Source organism: Arabidopsis lyrata (genome assembly GCF_000004255.2).
Source record: "Arabidopsis lyrata subsp. lyrata unplaced genomic scaffold ARALYscaffold_2, whole genome shotgun sequence".
NCBI classification, from domain to species: Eukaryota; Viridiplantae; Streptophyta; class Magnoliopsida; order Brassicales; family Brassicaceae; genus Arabidopsis; species Arabidopsis lyrata.
Genome location: NW_003302554.1, coordinates 2,171,512 through 2,190,144, shown reverse-complemented (window position 1 = coordinate 2,190,144; position 18,633 = coordinate 2,171,512). Strand labels below are relative to the sequence as shown.

The 18,633-nt window shown below is 29.2% G+C and overlaps 2 protein-coding genes and 1 pseudogene across 2 annotated transcripts; all 3 read left to right on the top strand.

Annotated features, from left to right (window-relative positions):
- Positions 1-8,173: 8,173 nt before the first annotated feature.
- Positions 8,174-9,215, top strand: LOC9324128 (beta-glucosidase 45). The gene is made up of 3 exons (XM_021034551.1): positions 8,174-8,519; positions 8,633-8,735; positions 8,824-9,215. The coding sequence occupies exons 1-3, from the start codon at positions 8,301-8,303 to the stop codon at positions 8,934-8,936; spliced, it is 435 nt and encodes a 144-aa protein (XP_020890210.1). The 5' UTR covers positions 8,174-8,300; the 3' UTR covers positions 8,937-9,215.
- Positions 9,216-11,807: 2,592 nt separating this feature from the next.
- Positions 11,808-15,355, top strand: LOC9324127 (beta-glucosidase 46). The gene is made up of 12 exons (XM_021034548.1): positions 11,808-12,002; positions 12,108-12,177; positions 12,509-12,567; positions 12,698-12,773; positions 12,949-13,023; positions 13,136-13,223; positions 13,648-13,900; positions 13,992-14,107; positions 14,209-14,473; positions 14,584-14,686; positions 14,768-14,876; positions 15,024-15,355. The coding sequence occupies exons 1-12, from the start codon at positions 11,856-11,858 to the stop codon at positions 15,217-15,219; spliced, it is 1,557 nt and encodes a 518-aa protein (XP_020890207.1). The 5' UTR covers positions 11,808-11,855; the 3' UTR covers positions 15,220-15,355.
- A 156-nt stretch (positions 15,356-15,511) lies between these two features.
- LOC9324126 lies at positions 15,512-18,131 on the top strand (annotated as a pseudogene).
- The last annotated feature ends 502 nt before the right edge of the window (positions 18,132-18,633 follow it).

The following is an 18,633-nucleotide window of genomic DNA, read 5'->3' as shown; positions in this document are numbered from 1 at the left end:
ATATCATGGATTTTACCGTTTTTAACTATGATATAGGTATTGTTTTTAGAGTCTTTTTGTTATTTGTAGAGTCTTTTCTAGTATTTTCAGGTTTATGTACGTTCGGGACTAATTTGGAGATTATGGATCACTTTGGAGCAAAACCGAGAAGTTATGCTGCAAGAGCAATCCGGAGACCAAAATACGTGTAGGTGTCGATCGACACCACCCCTAGTGTCGGTCGACACCAATATCAGACGACAATTCGATTTCACGTCTTTTTGAAGTTATGAAGATTTGCAGAATCGCCCTAGAACTTTTCCCTATTTTCAAAGAAGTCTCTACACGTTTTTAAGAACATATAAATAGATTCTTAGGGTTTTGTTTTTAGACATCTCTGAGATCTCTGAATATCCTATTCTATTGTATTATTTGGTGCTTGAACCCTTTGGGAGATAATTGGAGAGAGCTCCCCTCTAGAGAAGATTTCTTAAACTCTTTTACTTCTTCTCTTGAATTTATGTATGCTTTCTATTCATAACATGTTGTTTGTTTCAATCTCCATGTCTGAGTAGTTTGCTTGTTAGAATTAGGGATTCTCATTAGGGATTTAGATGAATTAGTAGATCGATAACATGTTAGGATAATATCATTAGAGTTCTTCATCTTTGATTGTTCTTAATGCTAATTCTAGAGTAATTAACTAGAATTTGATCATAAGATAATAGGTAGATTCGAGAGGTCATCTATTACTGGAACTATCTTAGGTGGGCAGAAATTACTAGATACATTCGAGAGGAGGTCTAGGAATATCTGTGAACATATCAAACCTGTTATTAATACTAGTTTAATTCTAGGAATTCGTATTCGAGAGGGTGGAATTACCTGATATTAGATTAGTTAGTCAACACATTCGAGAGGGTGGTTGGCTATATATTAGTGCTTTGAGTTCTAGAACGGTTCGATAATAATCATAATTAATTTGCTAGATTTACTGTTAGTTTATTTCCTGAGAATTTCCCTAAGCCTAACGTTTCATCCATCTGATTTACTTCTCGATTTTAATTACTTGTTTTACTTTAATTTGCAAACTTCACTTGTTTAGCTTAATTCAAAACATGTTTATCTATTGTGTGAACACGAGAGCTTCGTGGATTTCGACCCTAAAGTACTGCAATTGATCTCTTATTTGAGAGAGTAGTATTAGGTCTAATTTGACTCACATCAGTTATCTTATTACAAAGCTTATTGTTTCATGTTTATGGTCATCATCAAAGTTATCCAGAGAACATTTTAGAAGATTCATCTCTATTTCTTTCTGATTTTCTCTTTGGTACAGCTTCTTCAGCTAACCAGGTAATTATTTTTCTTCCCATTATATTGATGATTTAATATAAGATTTTTTTTAGTCTATCTCTATTCCAAAATGTAATTTGTTTAAATATTAAGTTTTGTTTTTTTCTTAAAATAGTATGAAGGTGCGTTCTTGACTGATGGAAAAAGTTTGAACAATTGGGATGTCTTTATGATAATTATTTCATTCTATTTTTGTTCTTGTTCTTTTATCTTATTATATTCTTAAATTATTTGATGTTGTTGTTTAATATTATCTTCTATATATGCTTAGGAGGACATCCAATTAATGACTTTCCTTGGAGTGATCAGTTATAGGTTTTCAATTTCTTGGTGTAGAATCTTACCTAGTAAGTCCTTCTTTACTTAAATCAGCAGTATTATTAATACTACATTGCATTGCATGATAAATAAGAAAATCGATTGTATTAGATACTAACCAGAGTTGATAAATTAAATATTGAAACTCAATCTACGAAGAGTTATTTAGCTTATTAAATAACCAAAGCTTATTATTTGTGAGACAGGAGGAAGATTTGGAGAGATTAATTATTTGGGGATAAAGTATTACAACAAATTGATCGATGCTCTCATTAGTAGAGGTAGTTTTTGTCTTTTGCGGTTTATAATAATTTTTAAATCTTTAATTTTTTTTTTATATATACTAGGTTATGAACCCCGCGATATCGCGGGGAACTCATTTTCAACAAATATATTTTATTACGTTTATGTATTAAACTATTATTATAATATATTCAAATAATTGAATTATTATATAAAATTAACTATGTCTTAAAGTTATATCGTAGGGTAGGGGTCTAAAGATATAAAAAAAAATTATGAATAAAAATGTAAAAAAAAAAATTATGATTAAAAAACACTTTTGAAACATTTTTTGTGAATATAAAATTATTTATATATGACAAAATAACTAAGAAGAGTTATAATATAGAGAGGAAAAATTCTTGCGGGTCAAAACCAAAAAGATATAAAAACACAACCAGAAAAATAACCGTCAACACAAAAAGTAACCGTCAATATTTTAACGAGGAGTTGCGATAAAAAGACATAACCGAGAAAAAATAACCGTCGATATTTTAACGGAAAGTTGCGATAAAAAACACAACCGAGAAAAAATAACCGTCAATATTTTAACGAAAAGTTGCGATAAAAAGACACAACAAAAAAAGTAAATGTCAACATTTTTACGAAAATTTATGATAAAAAGACACATCAGAAAAAATAACTGTCAACGAAAAATGTAACCGTAAATATTTTAACGAAGAGTTGCGATAAAAAGACATAACCGAGAAAAAATAACAGTCAATATTTAAACAAAAAATTACGATAAAAAGACACAAACGGAAAAAAATAACCGTCAATATTTTAACGAAGAGTTGCGATAAAAAGACACAACCGAGAAAAATAACCGTCAATACTTTAACGGAAAGTTGCGATAGAAAGACACAACCGAGAAAAACAAACCGTCGATATTTTAACAAAAAGATACGATAGAAAGACAAAAACAAAAAACAAAAACCGTCAATATTTTAACTGAAAGTTACGATAAAAAGACACAACTGAAAAAATAACCATCAATGAAAAATTGTAACCGTAAATATTTTAACAAAGAGCTAGGACAAAAAGATACAACCAAGAAAAAATAACCGCTAATATTTTAATGAAAAGTTGCGATAAAAAGACACAAACGAGGAAAGTAATGTTAATATTTTAACGGAAAGTTGCGATAAAAAGACACAACCAAAAAATTAATCGTCAACGAAAAAAAAAACCGTCAATATTTTAACGAAGAGTTGCGATAAAAAGACACAACTGAGAAAAAATAACCGTCAAACTTTTAACGGAAAGTTGTGATAGAAAGACACAAACAAAAAAAATGACCGTCAATATTTTATCGGAAAGTTACGATAAAAAGACACAACCAAAAAAATAACTGCCAACGAAAAAAGTAACCGTCAATATTTTAACGAAGAGTTGCAAAAAAAAAATACAACTGAAAAAAAATAACTGTCAATATTTTAGCAAAAAATTGCGATAAAAAGACACAATCGAGAAAAAAATAACCGTCAATATTTTAACAGACAAAAAAGACACAATCGAGAAAAAAATATCGTCAATATTTTAACAAAAAGTTATGATAAAAACAGAAACGAAAAAGTAACCGTCAATATTTTAACGGAAATTTGCGAGAAAAAAAACACAACAAAAAAAATAACCGTCAACGAAAAAAATAACCATTAATATTTTAACGAAAAGTTGCGAGAAAAAGACACAACCAAAAAATAACCGTCAACTAAAAAATTAACCATCAATATTTTAACGAAGAGTTGCGATAAAAAGACACAACGGAGAAAAAATAACCGTCAACATTTTAACGGAAAATTGCGATAAAAAGACACAACCGAGAAAAAATAACCGTCAATATTTTAATGGAAAACTGCGATAAAAAGACAGAAACGAATAAAGTAACAACCAATATTTTAACGGGAAGTTGCAATGAAAAGACACAACTGAAAAAAACGTCAATATTTTAAAGAAAAGTTACGATAAAAAACACACCCGAAAAAATAACCGTTAATATTTTAACGGAAAGTTACGGTAAAAAGACACAACCGTTCCCAAAGTGCAAAATGCATTTATTGAGGTTGTTATTTTGGTTAATAAAACCAATTTGATATGTAGTCTAATGGTTGATGTCAAAAAACTTCGTAGTATTACTAACTATACAAAAAATGCAATGAAATTATATAATGGAAAGACGTAACTTTAAATAAATAAATGCAACTATAAAGATATAAATGCAAACTGAAAAGATACAACTGTAATTGAACAAATATAACCGTAAATAATTCAACGAAAATTCAAAAAGAAAATTCAATAAAAAGACATAACCGTAAAAAAAAAACAGATTTAAACGAAAGGTTGCGATAAAAAGACGCAACTGTTCAGATGTGCAAATGATATTTATTAGATTGCTATTATATATAAACTAGATTTTGTACCCGCGCGTTGCGCGGGATTTTAATTTTAAAATCTTTTCTATTGATATAAAATTTGAGCATAAAATATAATCAATTAAATTTAAAAGATAATTTTTTGAGCATAAATATAATAATTCAAATTTTAAACACTAAACTTATTTTACGCAGCGATATATAACATATATATTATCGACGATAATATTTCTTTGACAAATAAATAATTTGATATATATTACGTGGTAACAAAGATCACTTAAGATAATCCCACAAATAATAAACGGTATCAACACTCTCAAAGAGTTTATTTCTTATTCATATTCCATGAAGGTATTTCTAAAAGTTTTGATATTAATTATCGACTGTTGATCTAATTGTAGATATTATTTATGATTAAATGTTGATACGAACATAAAATCATTCCATATAAAATGTGAATTTACCGAGTTTCATGAACATTATTTAGTGTAAAAGTACATCTATAATACCATGTTGCTAGAACCAGTTTAGCGAGTTTGATTTACCCATCAAAGCTAGTGCAACAATAAGAGAATTTCCGACTAAGTCATCAATGTGCCTATCTTATTTTACTTTCCATGATTACATGGCCAAACGGTTAAACCCAACTTTGAATCTAATAATTTGTTTAATAATGTATGTCATGTATTTTCTAAGAACTCATTCGTTTCACACAATGAATGAGATCTCAAAGATACATTAGTCATGTGCATTATCTTTCTAAAGTTTTAGAAATTTATTTTCAAACTCTTTTAACTACCAGTTCTTTCGTCATCTTCTATGATGCAATCGTTGCCTCTCGACATCTACGTTCTTTTTACCTTCTATTGACTCACACATAATATATATTGGACTGTGAATTGATTTTCAAGACATATCATAACTATCTTTTTAATATTTCATTAATGAAATATCAAACTTAGTTTTTTTTGTTCTGTTATAAAGTTGTACTTCCACTTGAGAATATGCTACACAAATTACATATCACTTTTTTTTAATGGCTTACATTTATTTTTAATATATTTTATTGTAAAACTCATGAATACTGTGATCACTGATTATTTATTTTTTAAAAGATGGATGATAAGGTTTTAAAATTTTCAAGATTTTTTTTTATAATTTCACAAGATAAAGTTTGCATCTTACAATATTTTCTTCTTAAATTATAAATTTAAGTTGAGTTTAGTAATTTTTTATTTTTCTTTAAGTAAAAATTTAATAATAACTAAAAATATGTAGTATATTGTTCTTTGAAACTAATATTTTACTTTAAATTTTATTTTCTTGTTTAAAGTTTTACATATAGAATTACATAAATTTACTTCCATCCTAAAACTCATTAACACATTTAAAATTTTGAATACTGACCATATTTAATTTTTATCATTTAAAAGTTGAATTATATTAGTCTTACTTATAAAATTTTAATAGTATTATTTTACTATTTTACATAATTCGTTTTTTATTTATTTAAAATTTATTATTTCTATTAATTACAAGTAAATGCATTAAATGGATGTTTTAAATTGATTTTAATGTAAAATAAATATTATTGCTTAGGTGGATGCTTAGGTGGACACCCTAGATGGAGAGAAGACTCTCTAATCCCAATGCGCGGGATTTTACTTATAAACTATTAACAATATAAGCCGTGAATATAAATATATATATATATATATATATATATTCAATTTTAAAAGATAAATCTATAATGACATAAACCTATTTATGAAATGATATATAACATAGATTTTATTGAGAATAATGTTTCTCTTAAAAAAAACAACAAATTTTTAGGTAACACGTGGTAAAAAATTAGTTGAAAAAATTCAGAGAAATATACAATCTCGACCATGTCATGTTCATACATCTTTTTGAATTTAGTCAATTTCTCTTGAAAGTATTTCGCTGTCATTTTATTCGTCATATTCTAATATGCAGTCGTCCACCTCGCGACATTTTATCTCTTTTCACGTTCTTTTCGTTAAAATAATTGATTAAATTTTTTATTCATTATAAACTTATATTAAAATTATATTCTCTTTATCTATTTCATTTTTATATTTTATTTTTTCTTGTCTATTATAAAATGTTCTTTTTCCTACATATTAAATTTTATATTTGTATTCTTCCTATTCTCATACATTGCATTTTCCATGAAACATTGCACTCTAACGTTATTGTTTAAATTAATCTTGTATCTAATTGTACTTTTAAATCAAAATTCTTTCCTTAAATATATTATACAATTTTATATATATTTTATCTTGATTTTGGATACATACTTTTTTCTTGAAAAATAGATATTCTTATTTCGTGTAATCTAAATTCTATAGTTTACTATCATATAAACTTTTTTTAATCTAAATATTTATAACTCTTGAAAAGGTTAATGTCTTTCTAGCGTGATAACATATTTTTTTGTTTTCTACTTCTCATATATAAATTATATGTATTTGAAAATTATCTATATGCTTCTAATTTTTATTCATATTTTTATCTTATATATTTTTGTGCTGTGTTTTATTAATTCATTAACTTCTATTTTTGAATTATCTATTTGTATATTAACTTCTATTCACATATTTTTGTGTGTTATATTATATTACTTTGTATTAAACAATGTTATTGTTTATGAAAAAATATTTTCTTTTATTAAAAGATGATAATATAAAAGTATGTGAATTTTTTTTTAATGTTTCTTCGTTTAATAAATAAATTGAGTAAAAGTTTTATAAAGTCATATATATAATTTAAATTTTGATATCAATCAAAACGATTTAAATGGCAATTTGGTTTGAAATGCACCTATTAAATGTATTGGGTAAGGGGTTCGAATCTTTTTGGTAACATTTTATACCTATTAAAAATGTATGATGACGTGTGCACTGATGTGTCGCCTATGTGGACACTCTAGATGGAGAGAAAACTCTCTCATTATATATATAGATTGTAATCTCATAAAGTTAATGAAAATACATAACTGTATCAATTTAACACTATCCAGGGATTAAACCATTTGTGACGTTGAACCATGTAGTCTATCCTCAAATACTCGAGAACCGGTTTCAAAGTTGGTTAAACCCCGAGATGCAGTGAGTGGTTAAACAGAATTACCAATTAATTAACCCTATTTTCTTGCAATGGAAATGATCTTAATTATGAACACTACTTTTTTTTTTTTTTTTTTGTTATTTTGATAGGAATGAATTGGTTATTTAGCCAATATATGTTTCAAGCATTTTGGAAACCGAGTTAAATACTGGACCACGCTTAACGAACCAAATCAACAATTAATCTTAGGCTATCTAACAGGTAAATTTCCACCGTCTCGTTGTTCCTCGCCATACGGGAACTGTAGCCAGGGAAATTCCGAAACCGAACCTTTCATAGCCACGCATAACATGATCCTTGCACACGCAAAAGCGGTTAACATATACCAGACCAAATATCAGGTAATAAAGCGGAATACATAAAACTGATTTTCGTGAATTATCGATATAAATATAATGTTTTTGTAGAAAGAACAAAAGGGAAGCATTGGCATTGTGGTACAAACATCATGGTTTGAACCCATTAGTGAATCCAATGCGGATAAAGAAGCTGCTGAGAGAGCTCAATCATTTTACTCTAATTGGTATGTTATATTACTATATATGAAACCATATTATTCTAGATATGAAGTATAGTTCACCCACATATGTAATATTTACTGTCTTATCTCTTTTTTATTTTTCATTCTTTTTTGAATATCTGGAAGTTCAAGCCCGAAAGCCCTACATTTTCCAGAGGCGGGATCCACACCAGGTTAAATTCATCTCTTTTGGAGAAGAGATCCCTCCCAATGGGCAAGTCCGAAGTTCAAGCCCGAAGTCCCTACTGTCTTATCTCTTTGTATTCTAACATACTAGGATTCTCGATCCCGTTATATATGGGAAATACCCAAAAGAAATGGTAAATATTCTTGGACCAGCCTTGCCGCAATTTTCGAGCAATGAAGTGAAGAACTTAGAGAACTCGAGAGCAGATTTCATCGGTATTAATCACTATACAAGTTACTTCATTCAAGATTGTTTGACCTCTGCTTGTAATACCGGACATGGAGCTTTTAAGGCCGAAGGATTTGCCCATAAATTAGACCGTAAAGGCAATGTTTCTATTGGAGAACTTGTAAGTACATTCATTCATAGGTTCTCTTTTTATATTTGCGATTATATTCTAATGTTTTAAACTTTTAATGCATTTATTGTTTCCATCAGTGACCATCTTTTTTTGTATGATAGACCGATGTAGATTGGCAGCATATTGATCTAGAAGGATTTCACAAGATGCTGAATTATTTAAAAGATAGGTACCCAAACATACGGATTTTCATAACCGAAAACGGTACAAGACCTCAAATTTAACCAATGATATCGAGTTCCTGATCCATATATATTTGAAATCATCATCAACAATTATTATTAACTTGAAGGTTTTGGAGACTTGCAAAAACCTGAAACAACAGATAAAGAACTTCTACATGATACAAAAAGGATTCAATACATGAGTGGATACTTAGAAGCTCTACAAGCAGCAATGAGGTAAAGAATTTACGTAAATTTGTGGAGAAATTCATTTCTTAGTTATATTTTGATCATTTTATCTACTGTCAATTTACTAATTCTATATAAGTTGTGAATTTTGTTTTGGTAGGGATGGAGCAAATGTGAAGGGTTATTTTGTGTGGTCACTATTAGACAATTTTGAGTGGTTGTTCGGATACAAGGTTCGGTTTGGTCTATTCCATGTGGATCTGACAACACTTAAAAGAACACCGAAACAATCAGCTTCATGGTACAAAAACTTTATCGAAGGACACGTGAATCGAAGAGATCTCGTAGTCGTAGATAATCAATAAATACATTAAGTTTTTAATTCGTATTCACTGCAAAAAAAAGTCAAACTACAAAAAGCATTTTAAGATTTAAACTTATCATTGTTGAATGATTAAATTTGTCTTTTTTCTCCTAAAAGTTTAATGTGTTACATACTTACATGATTATTCGTCTAATCTTGCACAATAATTTTATTAGCTTAACTGTTGAAGAACGCGTGAATAGAAGAGACCTTAGGTTTTTTTTTTTTTTTTGGGTCAAAGGAAGAAAACTTATGTGTATTCTTAAACAAATAAAGTCAAACTAGAAGAATTCAAAACTTATCATTATTGTTGAATGAATGACTAATGTTTCTTTAGCTTAAAGTGAATGTTTAATGTGTTACGGGACTAATTGTCTAATCTTGCCCAGTAATAATTCAACACGTTTACTTTATCAAAAAAAACAAAAAAATCAACACGTTGTCAACGAAAACTGAAACAAAAACTTCTCTAAGATAACAGTTTTAAATCAAAAGTAGTACAAAACTAAACAAAACTGTTTTAGATTAAAAATCACAATATAAAGCATTTGACATCACCTCCAAATTTAATTTTGGAGATCATGTTGTTCATACTAAAATGCGCAATCAAGAAAAAAGTGTGAATTCTAGACGCGACATGCATCACTGTTTTACTGTTCAGCTAGATTCTTCTTAATTTTTAGATAAAAAAATATTAAAAATATAAAATAAAATCACTAAACTAACTGATAAATGACAAAATGAAAGAAAAAATACCTAGTGATAAAACGATCTGTGTTTTTTTTTTTGTCTACGGTTTAACGTTGATATATGTTAAGATTTTAATTCGCTTCAAATTATGTAAGATAAGTTTTTGGTAAAACACACCGAAAATTTTTCTGTTGGCAATTTTCCTTCAATATTGTTATGCGAAATACTCATGTTTCAAGTATGAGTCACGACATTTCTATTTAATTTACAAAACTACCCATACACTTTTATTGGTTGAATAGAAAAGTTTTGAACATTTCTATTCTGAAAAATAAATCATCTACGTAATGTCTAACTGTGAGTTATTGCTTACAGTTAGTCAATTACATATAGACTATCAATTTAATCAAATACACAATGAGCCATTAAACAATCTAAAGAAAAAGACACACGAACAAATGATGATAACATAAATAACATATAAGCAAAATGGGTCGGAATCAACAATTACATATAAGCAAAATGGGTCGGAATCAACAATTACATATATAAATGGTTGCGTGGTTGATGAATTCCTTTGGTCTTTTCACGACAAGATCGTTTCTAGGTGTATAGAAGTCAACTTCGTTGCCATATAAACTGTATAACGCGCACTTAGTCATGACAAATCAGGTTTATTAATCTAAAAATAAAAATATATGTTTCTTTGCAATATTGTTAATCGAGAATTAAAAATTTCAAAACCTTGCGTGGTTGAGTTAATCGTATATGGTCTCCATCGCTGATATCTTCAATTTCTTTGAATTAATCTTCATACAGCTGTATTATAAAGACCTAGGAAAGAAAACAGATATACTAGTAACCTAGAATCAAGAAAAGAAAAACAGCTATAGAGTTGAATAATAAGAAGAAGAAGATGATATTTTTTAAACCTATTGCTATTAGAATCATCATTTTTTCTTTCCTATTTTTCATATTTCTTATGGTGTACGCAACCTTGTTCTGCGATTTTCTTTCAGAGACTGGAAACTTCAAAAGAAGTAAGTTGAGATACGAAACTTCCGACGATAGTTATGAAGCTAGGAGTAGCCACGTCACGAGACCTATCCTCAGCCGCCAGATCACCAACCCCTTCACCAAACCAGTCAACGTTCTCCGCCGCACTACAACTTCTTGTACGAAACCGTAAGTTTTTTCTTTTTACTTGCCTTTTTAGTATGTTGCAAAGGATTTTAGTCGTTTAATAAAAGATAAAAGTTATAAATTAGTCGTGTGACTCGTGCCATAGAATTGTAAATTATGGCGACGGATATTAAAATATTTGACACGCGAGTAATATTTAAGAATTAAGACATTTATTAATGAACATGTTTGTCGTTAAAGAGTTATATATCAGTAAATTAATTAATTAATGTTTCACACGGTCAATAACATGAAATATATGGATTTTGAATCCGAAGCATAGTAACAACAATATTACAAACTATTACGCTATAAATTATAGTCATGATATTTTTATTTATATATTTTTACTATCTGACGTCCATATTTTTATATTTTATATAATAATAATCAGCGTTATATATCTAGAAAGTAAAATCAGTGAAATATTAACGTACGAAATTAGATGGAGTTGTTATAGGCACACGTTCATATATTAAATTTTAATGATTTTCTTATAAACTTTATGATAATGCATGTGCAGATGCTTTTTGGTTATAATATATATGTAAAAATTTGGTATGCTTTGTCTATATTCAGTAGGTAGAAATTGGGGAATTTTAAAATAGTAGACAAGACTGCCCCCAAAATCTCAATAATGCATTTAAAATATTCTGAAATTTTCATATAAATATAGACACGTATAGATAAGAGCACACACCAAAACCACAGAAGACATACACGAGAAAAAAAAAGATGAAAAGTTTTGCCAACTTTGCAATTCCGTTTTTATTACAAAGCTTATTGTTTCCTCTTTACAGTTCATGTCTTCATCAAACTTCAGATGATTCATCTCTATTTCCTTCTGATTTCTTCTTTGGCACAGCTTCTTCTGCTTTCCAGGTACCTTTTTTTTTGTTTCTTTCTTTCTTTTTATATTTCTGCATGTAATCAGATTTTGGAGTCAATTTATAATTTTTGTTTTTGTTTTTTATTTGACATATTTAGTATGAAGGTGCCTTCTTAAACGATGGAAAAGGTCTGAACAATTGGGATGTCTTTGCCCATGAAAACCCTGGTATGTGTTTATTTTAAATTCTGTCTATGGTTAGTTTGGTTTGGAGAGAATCTTGAAGAATGTCGAAATTGAACTAACTTGGACTTTAAGTTGATTTTTTTTTTCATCCAATTTTGTTTTGGTTTAGATAATAAGCTAAACAATTTTTATGTTTTGAATGAGTCTTGTGGTTTAGTTCTGGGTTCAAATTAAGTTTGTAGTCATTTATATATCCATGCATATCATATTTAAATTAAATTACAATTTAGCTTTCTTTGATTGGTTCTCGAAAAAGTTTTCATCTTATAAATGCCATGTTGATTCCATTGACAATATTTTATTAAAAATGCAGGGAAAATAGTTGATGGGAGCAATGGAGACATAGCTACGGATCAATATCATCGATATATGGTTAAAAAATTTTCATTATAATATTTTGTACCTTTTTCTAATATATATTTATTTAATGGATAAATTATCCACTTTATATGTTTTCTTCTTCTTTATTTTATTGACATCTATCTACTATATGTGATTACAGGAAGATATCCAATCAATGTCTTTTCTTGGAGTCAACAGTTACAGATTATCAATTTCCTGGTCTAGAGTCTTACCTAGTAAGTCTTTATTTTCTTAATCATGATTGTAATAATTAAATTCGGTTAAATTTAAACTTCTACCATCAATCGATTGGTTCAGATATCTAAACCGGAAACAAAATGTTTAAACTTTAAAATGTGTATCTTTTCTTTTGGTTGAAATTAAAATACCTTTGCATTTGGGAAAATACAGATGGAAGATTTGGAGGTATTAATTATAAGGGAATAAAGTATTACAACAATTTGATCGACGCTCTCATTAGAAAAGGTAATATTTACTCTCCCTTCTTCTTAATTTTTAGTTTAGTATCTAATGAAGCATTAAATATATACAGAGATTTAACTTCAAAAATTACTATGTTTCATGTACATGTTTACAGGGATTACACCATTTGTGACGTTGAACCATTTCGACTATCCTCAAGAACTCGAGAACCGGTTCAAAAGTTGGTTAAGCTCCGAGATGCAGTGAGTTTATAAATTAAGGGGGTGTTATTAGTTTGTTAATTTGTAAATTCATATAGAATTTGAAAATTTCTATTAATTATGAAATCAAGATATATGGATTTTGAAATAACATGTGTTTACCCATGGATTTGAATCCTTCTATTTTTCTCTTTCAATTCCATTCAATTCCATTTAAAACATAATTTGGATTCTCAAATCTAAAAACAAATGACTAAACGAATAACATAAGATTTTAACTAGTATTTATAAATCATAGAACCAATAACACATGAATTTAATTAGGATTTTAAAATCAATGATTGAATAACAAATGATTTTTGTTTGGATTTCTAATTCCATATAAATCTATGAACCAATAACCCCTCCTAAGTCTCTAACTATTTTACCATAACTAAAACTAATTCCTTAAGTGTTTTTAATTCAGGAAAGATTTCGCGTACTTAGCTGATATATGTTTTAAACATTTTGGAGACCGAGTTAAACACTGGATCACGATTAACGAACCAAACCAACAAATAATCTTAGCCTACCGAAGTGGTTTATTTCCACCATCCCGGTGCTCCATGCCATACGGAAATTGTACTCAGGGGAACTCGGAAACTGAGCCGTTTATAGCCGCTCATAATATGATCCTCGCACATGCAAAGGCGATTCAAATATACCGAACCAAATATCAAGTAACAATAACCAATATACTATCTAGCTATATGATTTTAACTATATATATATTTGTACGTATTATATTGATATATTACAATTTTTTTGTAGAAGGAACAAAGGGGAATCATTGGCATTGTGGTACAAACATCATGGTTTGAACCCATAAGTGATTCGATTGTGGATAAAAATGCTGCCGAGAGAGCTCAATCATTTTATTCAAATTGGTATGTTATATTATAACAAGTCAGACCCAAATATTCATCATATATGAGTTTGTATAATTCACATATTCATGTTTTCTTGTCTAATGTGTACTAAATATCAGGATTCTAGATCCCGTTGTATATGGGAAGTATCCGGAAGAAATGGTAAATATACTTGGCTCAGCTTTGCCGAGATTTTCGAGTAATGAAATGAATAGCATAAAGAATTACAAATCAGACTTCTTGGGTATTAATCACTACACAAGTTACTTCATCCAAGATTGTTTGATCACTGCTTGTAATTCTGGATCTGGAAATGGAGCTTCTAAAAGCGAAGGATTCGCCCTCAAATTAGACCGGAAAGGCAATGTTTCAATCGGTGAACTTGTAAGTCCATTTGTGTATATATATTTTCTGAAGTTTTTGTTGGACTCTCCAGTACATTATTGTGTTTTCTAACATTATTTTTGAAATGCTTGGTTTTTTGTACATGATAGACTGACGTCAATTGGCAGCATATTGATCCTGACGGTTTCAAGAAGATGTTAAATTACCTTAAAAATAGGTACCACAACATGCCAATGTTCATCACAGAAAATGGTACAATTACCTCAAGCTTTTGGGTTATTTACATATATTTTTAAAAAATGTATTTGAACAATAATTATCAATGGTTTGTAGGTTTCGGAACCTTGCAAAAACCCGAGACGACGGTTAAAGAACTTCTGGATGATACAAAAAGGATACAATACATGAGTGGATATTTGGATGCTTTGAAAGAAGCAATGAGGTATGTGAATTGTATATTTAATTAGTTGATAAACCAATTCATATATATTCATTGAATTTAAAGACATAGAGACATTGAATCTTTTGCTCAAAAAAAAAAGAGACATTGAATCTAAGATATAATTAATTAGTGTGAACTTTGTTGTAGGGATGGAGCAAATGTGAAGGGATATTTCGCATGGTCACTATTAGATAATTTCGAATGGTTGTACGGATACAAGCTTCGATTTGGTTTATTCCATGTTGATTATACAACTCTGAAAAGGACACCAAAGCAATCAGCTTCATGGTACAAGAACTTCATTGAACAGCACGGTAATATAGGAGATAACAGGGAAAAATAATATGTAGATAAACTAATAATGAATTAGTGTTTACAATCAAAGGAAGTCAAAATTAGGAAGGCTTAGTTAAAAAGCTTCTCATTTTTTTGTTTGGATGTGTATTGTGTATGGTATAAGTAAATAATTGGTTTGCTAATCTTGCACAACAGTTTTATTACAAAAATCAGTGTACAAGAAAATTCGGGTACACATCTATTTAAATTGTTTTATGGAAATAATTGTTGTTCGCAATCAAGAATATAAATAGAAAGGTACATTGCCTAGTTAATTGATGAATTGTTTCAGTTTCTCATGCTGAGGCCGATAATCATTTTAATCAACAAACTCTGTCATGACTTCCCTCTTATATATTTTGTAGAGTTTTGTTAAGAATAATGCGATTGACTAAAAAGATGGAAGGTTCACCTACTGAAATTATGTTTGTTTTGCAAATTTCAAAGACAAATGTCAACTTATATTTGCAGTGACTAAATCGTTGTTGCGGTCACCATCGCTAGTCGTATTGATATCGACTGTTACTGAATATAATGAACATTAAAACTCATTTTTTACGTTACATGTATAGGTGATAGTATTCTACTCAATATATTTTGCCAGAAAAAAGCCGAGTGGTTGAGCAATTCCTATGGTATGCATTTATTTATTGTTTATACATGGTTTACAGTTATTTTAATATGGGCCGGGGGTTGAACTTGAACCTATTTTATAAGGTCGCAAAATAAGAAAAATATTTAAAAGTCAAAACCATCAAAATTAATTACAAACTAATATCTAAATCATCAAAATCACTAACTAGCTAAAACTAAATCCTTAATAAAAAAAAGATGTTACCTAAAAGAAAATATAGAATTTTGAATTGGTAGGATTTAGTTTAATTAATTATTTTGCTAATATATAAAGTGCATATAGACACAGAAGACAACACCAAAAGTTAGAAGGCAAACTCAAACACGAGAGAGGCAGACAAAATGGGAAACTTATCGATTTTCCTATTGGCCATTTTATTACAAAGCTTAATGTTTAATGTATTAATCAAAGTTCTTCAGAGAACATTTTAGGAGATTCATTTCCATTTCCTTCTGATTTTCTCTTTGGCACTGCTTCTTCTGCGTACCAGGTAATTCTTCTTTTGTTCCTCTACTTAAAAAAAAAAAAGAACACAGATTTTGGAGTCAAATTCGAATTTCAGTTTATGTTAATGCTTGTTCTTGCTTTTCTTATTTGGTATATTATTTGATGTAAATAGTATGAAGGTGCTTTCTTGACCGAAGGAAAAGGTTTGAACAATTGGGACATATTTACGCATGAATATCCTGGTATGTATTGATTTCTAGTTTGATTCGGTTTAGTTTCGGTTAAGATTGTTGAGTTAGGAGAAAATCATGAACAAATGTAAAATTACAACTAATCCAAACTACTTTGTTCTGGTGTTTGGATTAGCTTCGTCAATCCCATTACCAATACAGGTTTAAGGTTTAATATATATGTCAGGTCATCAGGACAACTAGTCGTCATGTATGTTGTTGACATAGTAGTAGCTGCTAATATATACGTGTTAATCTATATCTGTATGAATATTATAACAATTAGTTACTTAATAAAAAATTTAATTGCAAAATATACAGGCAAAATACGTGATGAGAACAATGGAGACATGGCTGTGGATCAATACCATCGATTTATGGTCAAATAACTTTCTAATAATAATTTTGTGTTTTTTTTTTCTACTTAGGAAATGTGATTAATTTTATTGTGTCTACTAATGGTTACAGGAGGACATCCAATTAATGACTTCGCTTGGGGTCAACAGTTACAGATTTTCAATTTCTTGGTCTAGAGTCTTACCAAGTAAGATGTTTTTTTTTTTTTAAATATCATGATGACTTGATTATTACTAATTTCGTTATAAATATATTCGTACCGGTTAAAAAAAACAAGTTAATTTGCCAGATAACTAAATTTGCTAGAAAATTAGCAAAAAAGAAAAAAAAAAAGTAAGGCAAAGACCATAAATAAATGATGCATTTTTTGTGATTTTAAAAGATAACATGATATATCATATAAAATAGCATGATATTTGCGAAATAATAGTAAATACTAAATACACATGATAAATGAACCAATTTCGTGCAAGAGGAATTCATTAGGTCTCAAAAATAATAATAAAAAAGGGTAAATGAACCAATTTATTTACGATTTTTGATATTTCGTTTGTGAAATTGTTTCTAAAAAGAGTAAGTTTTGGCTACTTAGTACTGTACATATTTTCAAAAGTAATCTACCTTCTACCATTAATCAATTGGTTTGGAAATCGGTTATTCAGTTAAAAGGTTTGTTTTCTTGGGAGACAGGAGGAAGATTTGGAAGTATTAATTATTCAGGAATAACGTATTACAACAGATTAATCGACGCTCTCATTAGTAGAGGTAAAAATGTTTGTCTTTAACTATTCTTACTCGTAATTAATATTTTTATTTGAACTAATCATCAAAACTAATATTTTCTGAAGATTTAACTAGATGGTAAATGTATCCAGGGATCAAACCATTTGTGACGGTGAACCATTTGGACTATCCTCAAGAACTCGAAAACCGGTTTCAAAGTTGGCTGAGCCCCGAGATGCACTGAGTGGTCAAATAGAATCTGTAGAATTTTAAATAAAATCAGACCAATCAAAATAATCTCTAATTTCATCTTTCGAATTTTGAAGGAAAGATTTCATGTACTTGGCTGATACATGTTTTAAACATTTTGGTGACCGAGTTAAACTCTGGACAACATTAAACGAACCAAACAACCAAATAATCCTGAGCCATCTAAAAGGCACATTTCCACCGTCTCGCTGCTCCTTACCATATGATTGTGCTTTGCAAGATAATATTCAGAGCCAAATCGTGGGAGACCACGGGGAGATCCAAATTCGACGGTAGAGATGCCTTGAAGTGGGTATGTGATTAATCCGAAATGACGAAAGCTATATGGGAAGAAAAGTTGGATTCTTTATGTACGTGGAAAGCAAAAATCGACGTTCGTTTACACGTTAATCATCCATTAATCAACTATCTTGCATAGCAGGACTTTTTCATACGAGACGAAAACCATAGGCAAAGAAAAGTTGATTCTTTATTTGCATGGAAAGAACATTATGAAAACTACAAAGAAAAGAACAAAGCTCACTTCGTTTTCACATTATATAAGAATCAAATCATTTTCATATGTATTGGATTGTTAAACATTTGATTTTTGTATAACAACACTTTTAAAAGACCTTAACAGAGATACAATAAAGAAAGACCGGGAGCTACCATGGATAATGATTGTGGAATATTTCATATGATGGAGAAAGATGGTAAATTATCCTTGGTATATCGCCATCCCATACCACAAACTCGAAGTCCAACCTCTGCCGGTGAA

Coding starts and splice junctions, on each gene's coding strand:
- LOC9324128 (XM_021034551.1), top strand. CDS start 8,301: ATGGTAAATATTCTTGGACCAGCCTTGCCGCAATTTTCGAGCAATGAA. Junction 8,520..8,632: donor ATGTTTCTATTGGAGAACTT/GTAAGTACATTC, acceptor TTTGTATGATAG/ACCGATGTAGATTGGCAGCA. Junction 8,736..8,823: donor GATTTTCATAACCGAAAACG/GTACAAGACCTC, acceptor ATTAACTTGAAG/GTTTTGGAGACTTGCAAAAA.
- LOC9324127 (XM_021034548.1), top strand. CDS start 11,856: ATGAAAAGTTTTGCCAACTTTGCAATTCCGTTTTTATTACAAAGCTTA. Junction 13,224..13,647: donor TGGTTAAGCTCCGAGATGCA/GTGAGTTTATAA, acceptor TTTTTAATTCAG/GAAAGATTTCGCGTACTTAG. Junction 14,687..14,767: donor AATGTTCATCACAGAAAATG/GTACAATTACCT, acceptor AATGGTTTGTAG/GTTTCGGAACCTTGCAAAAA.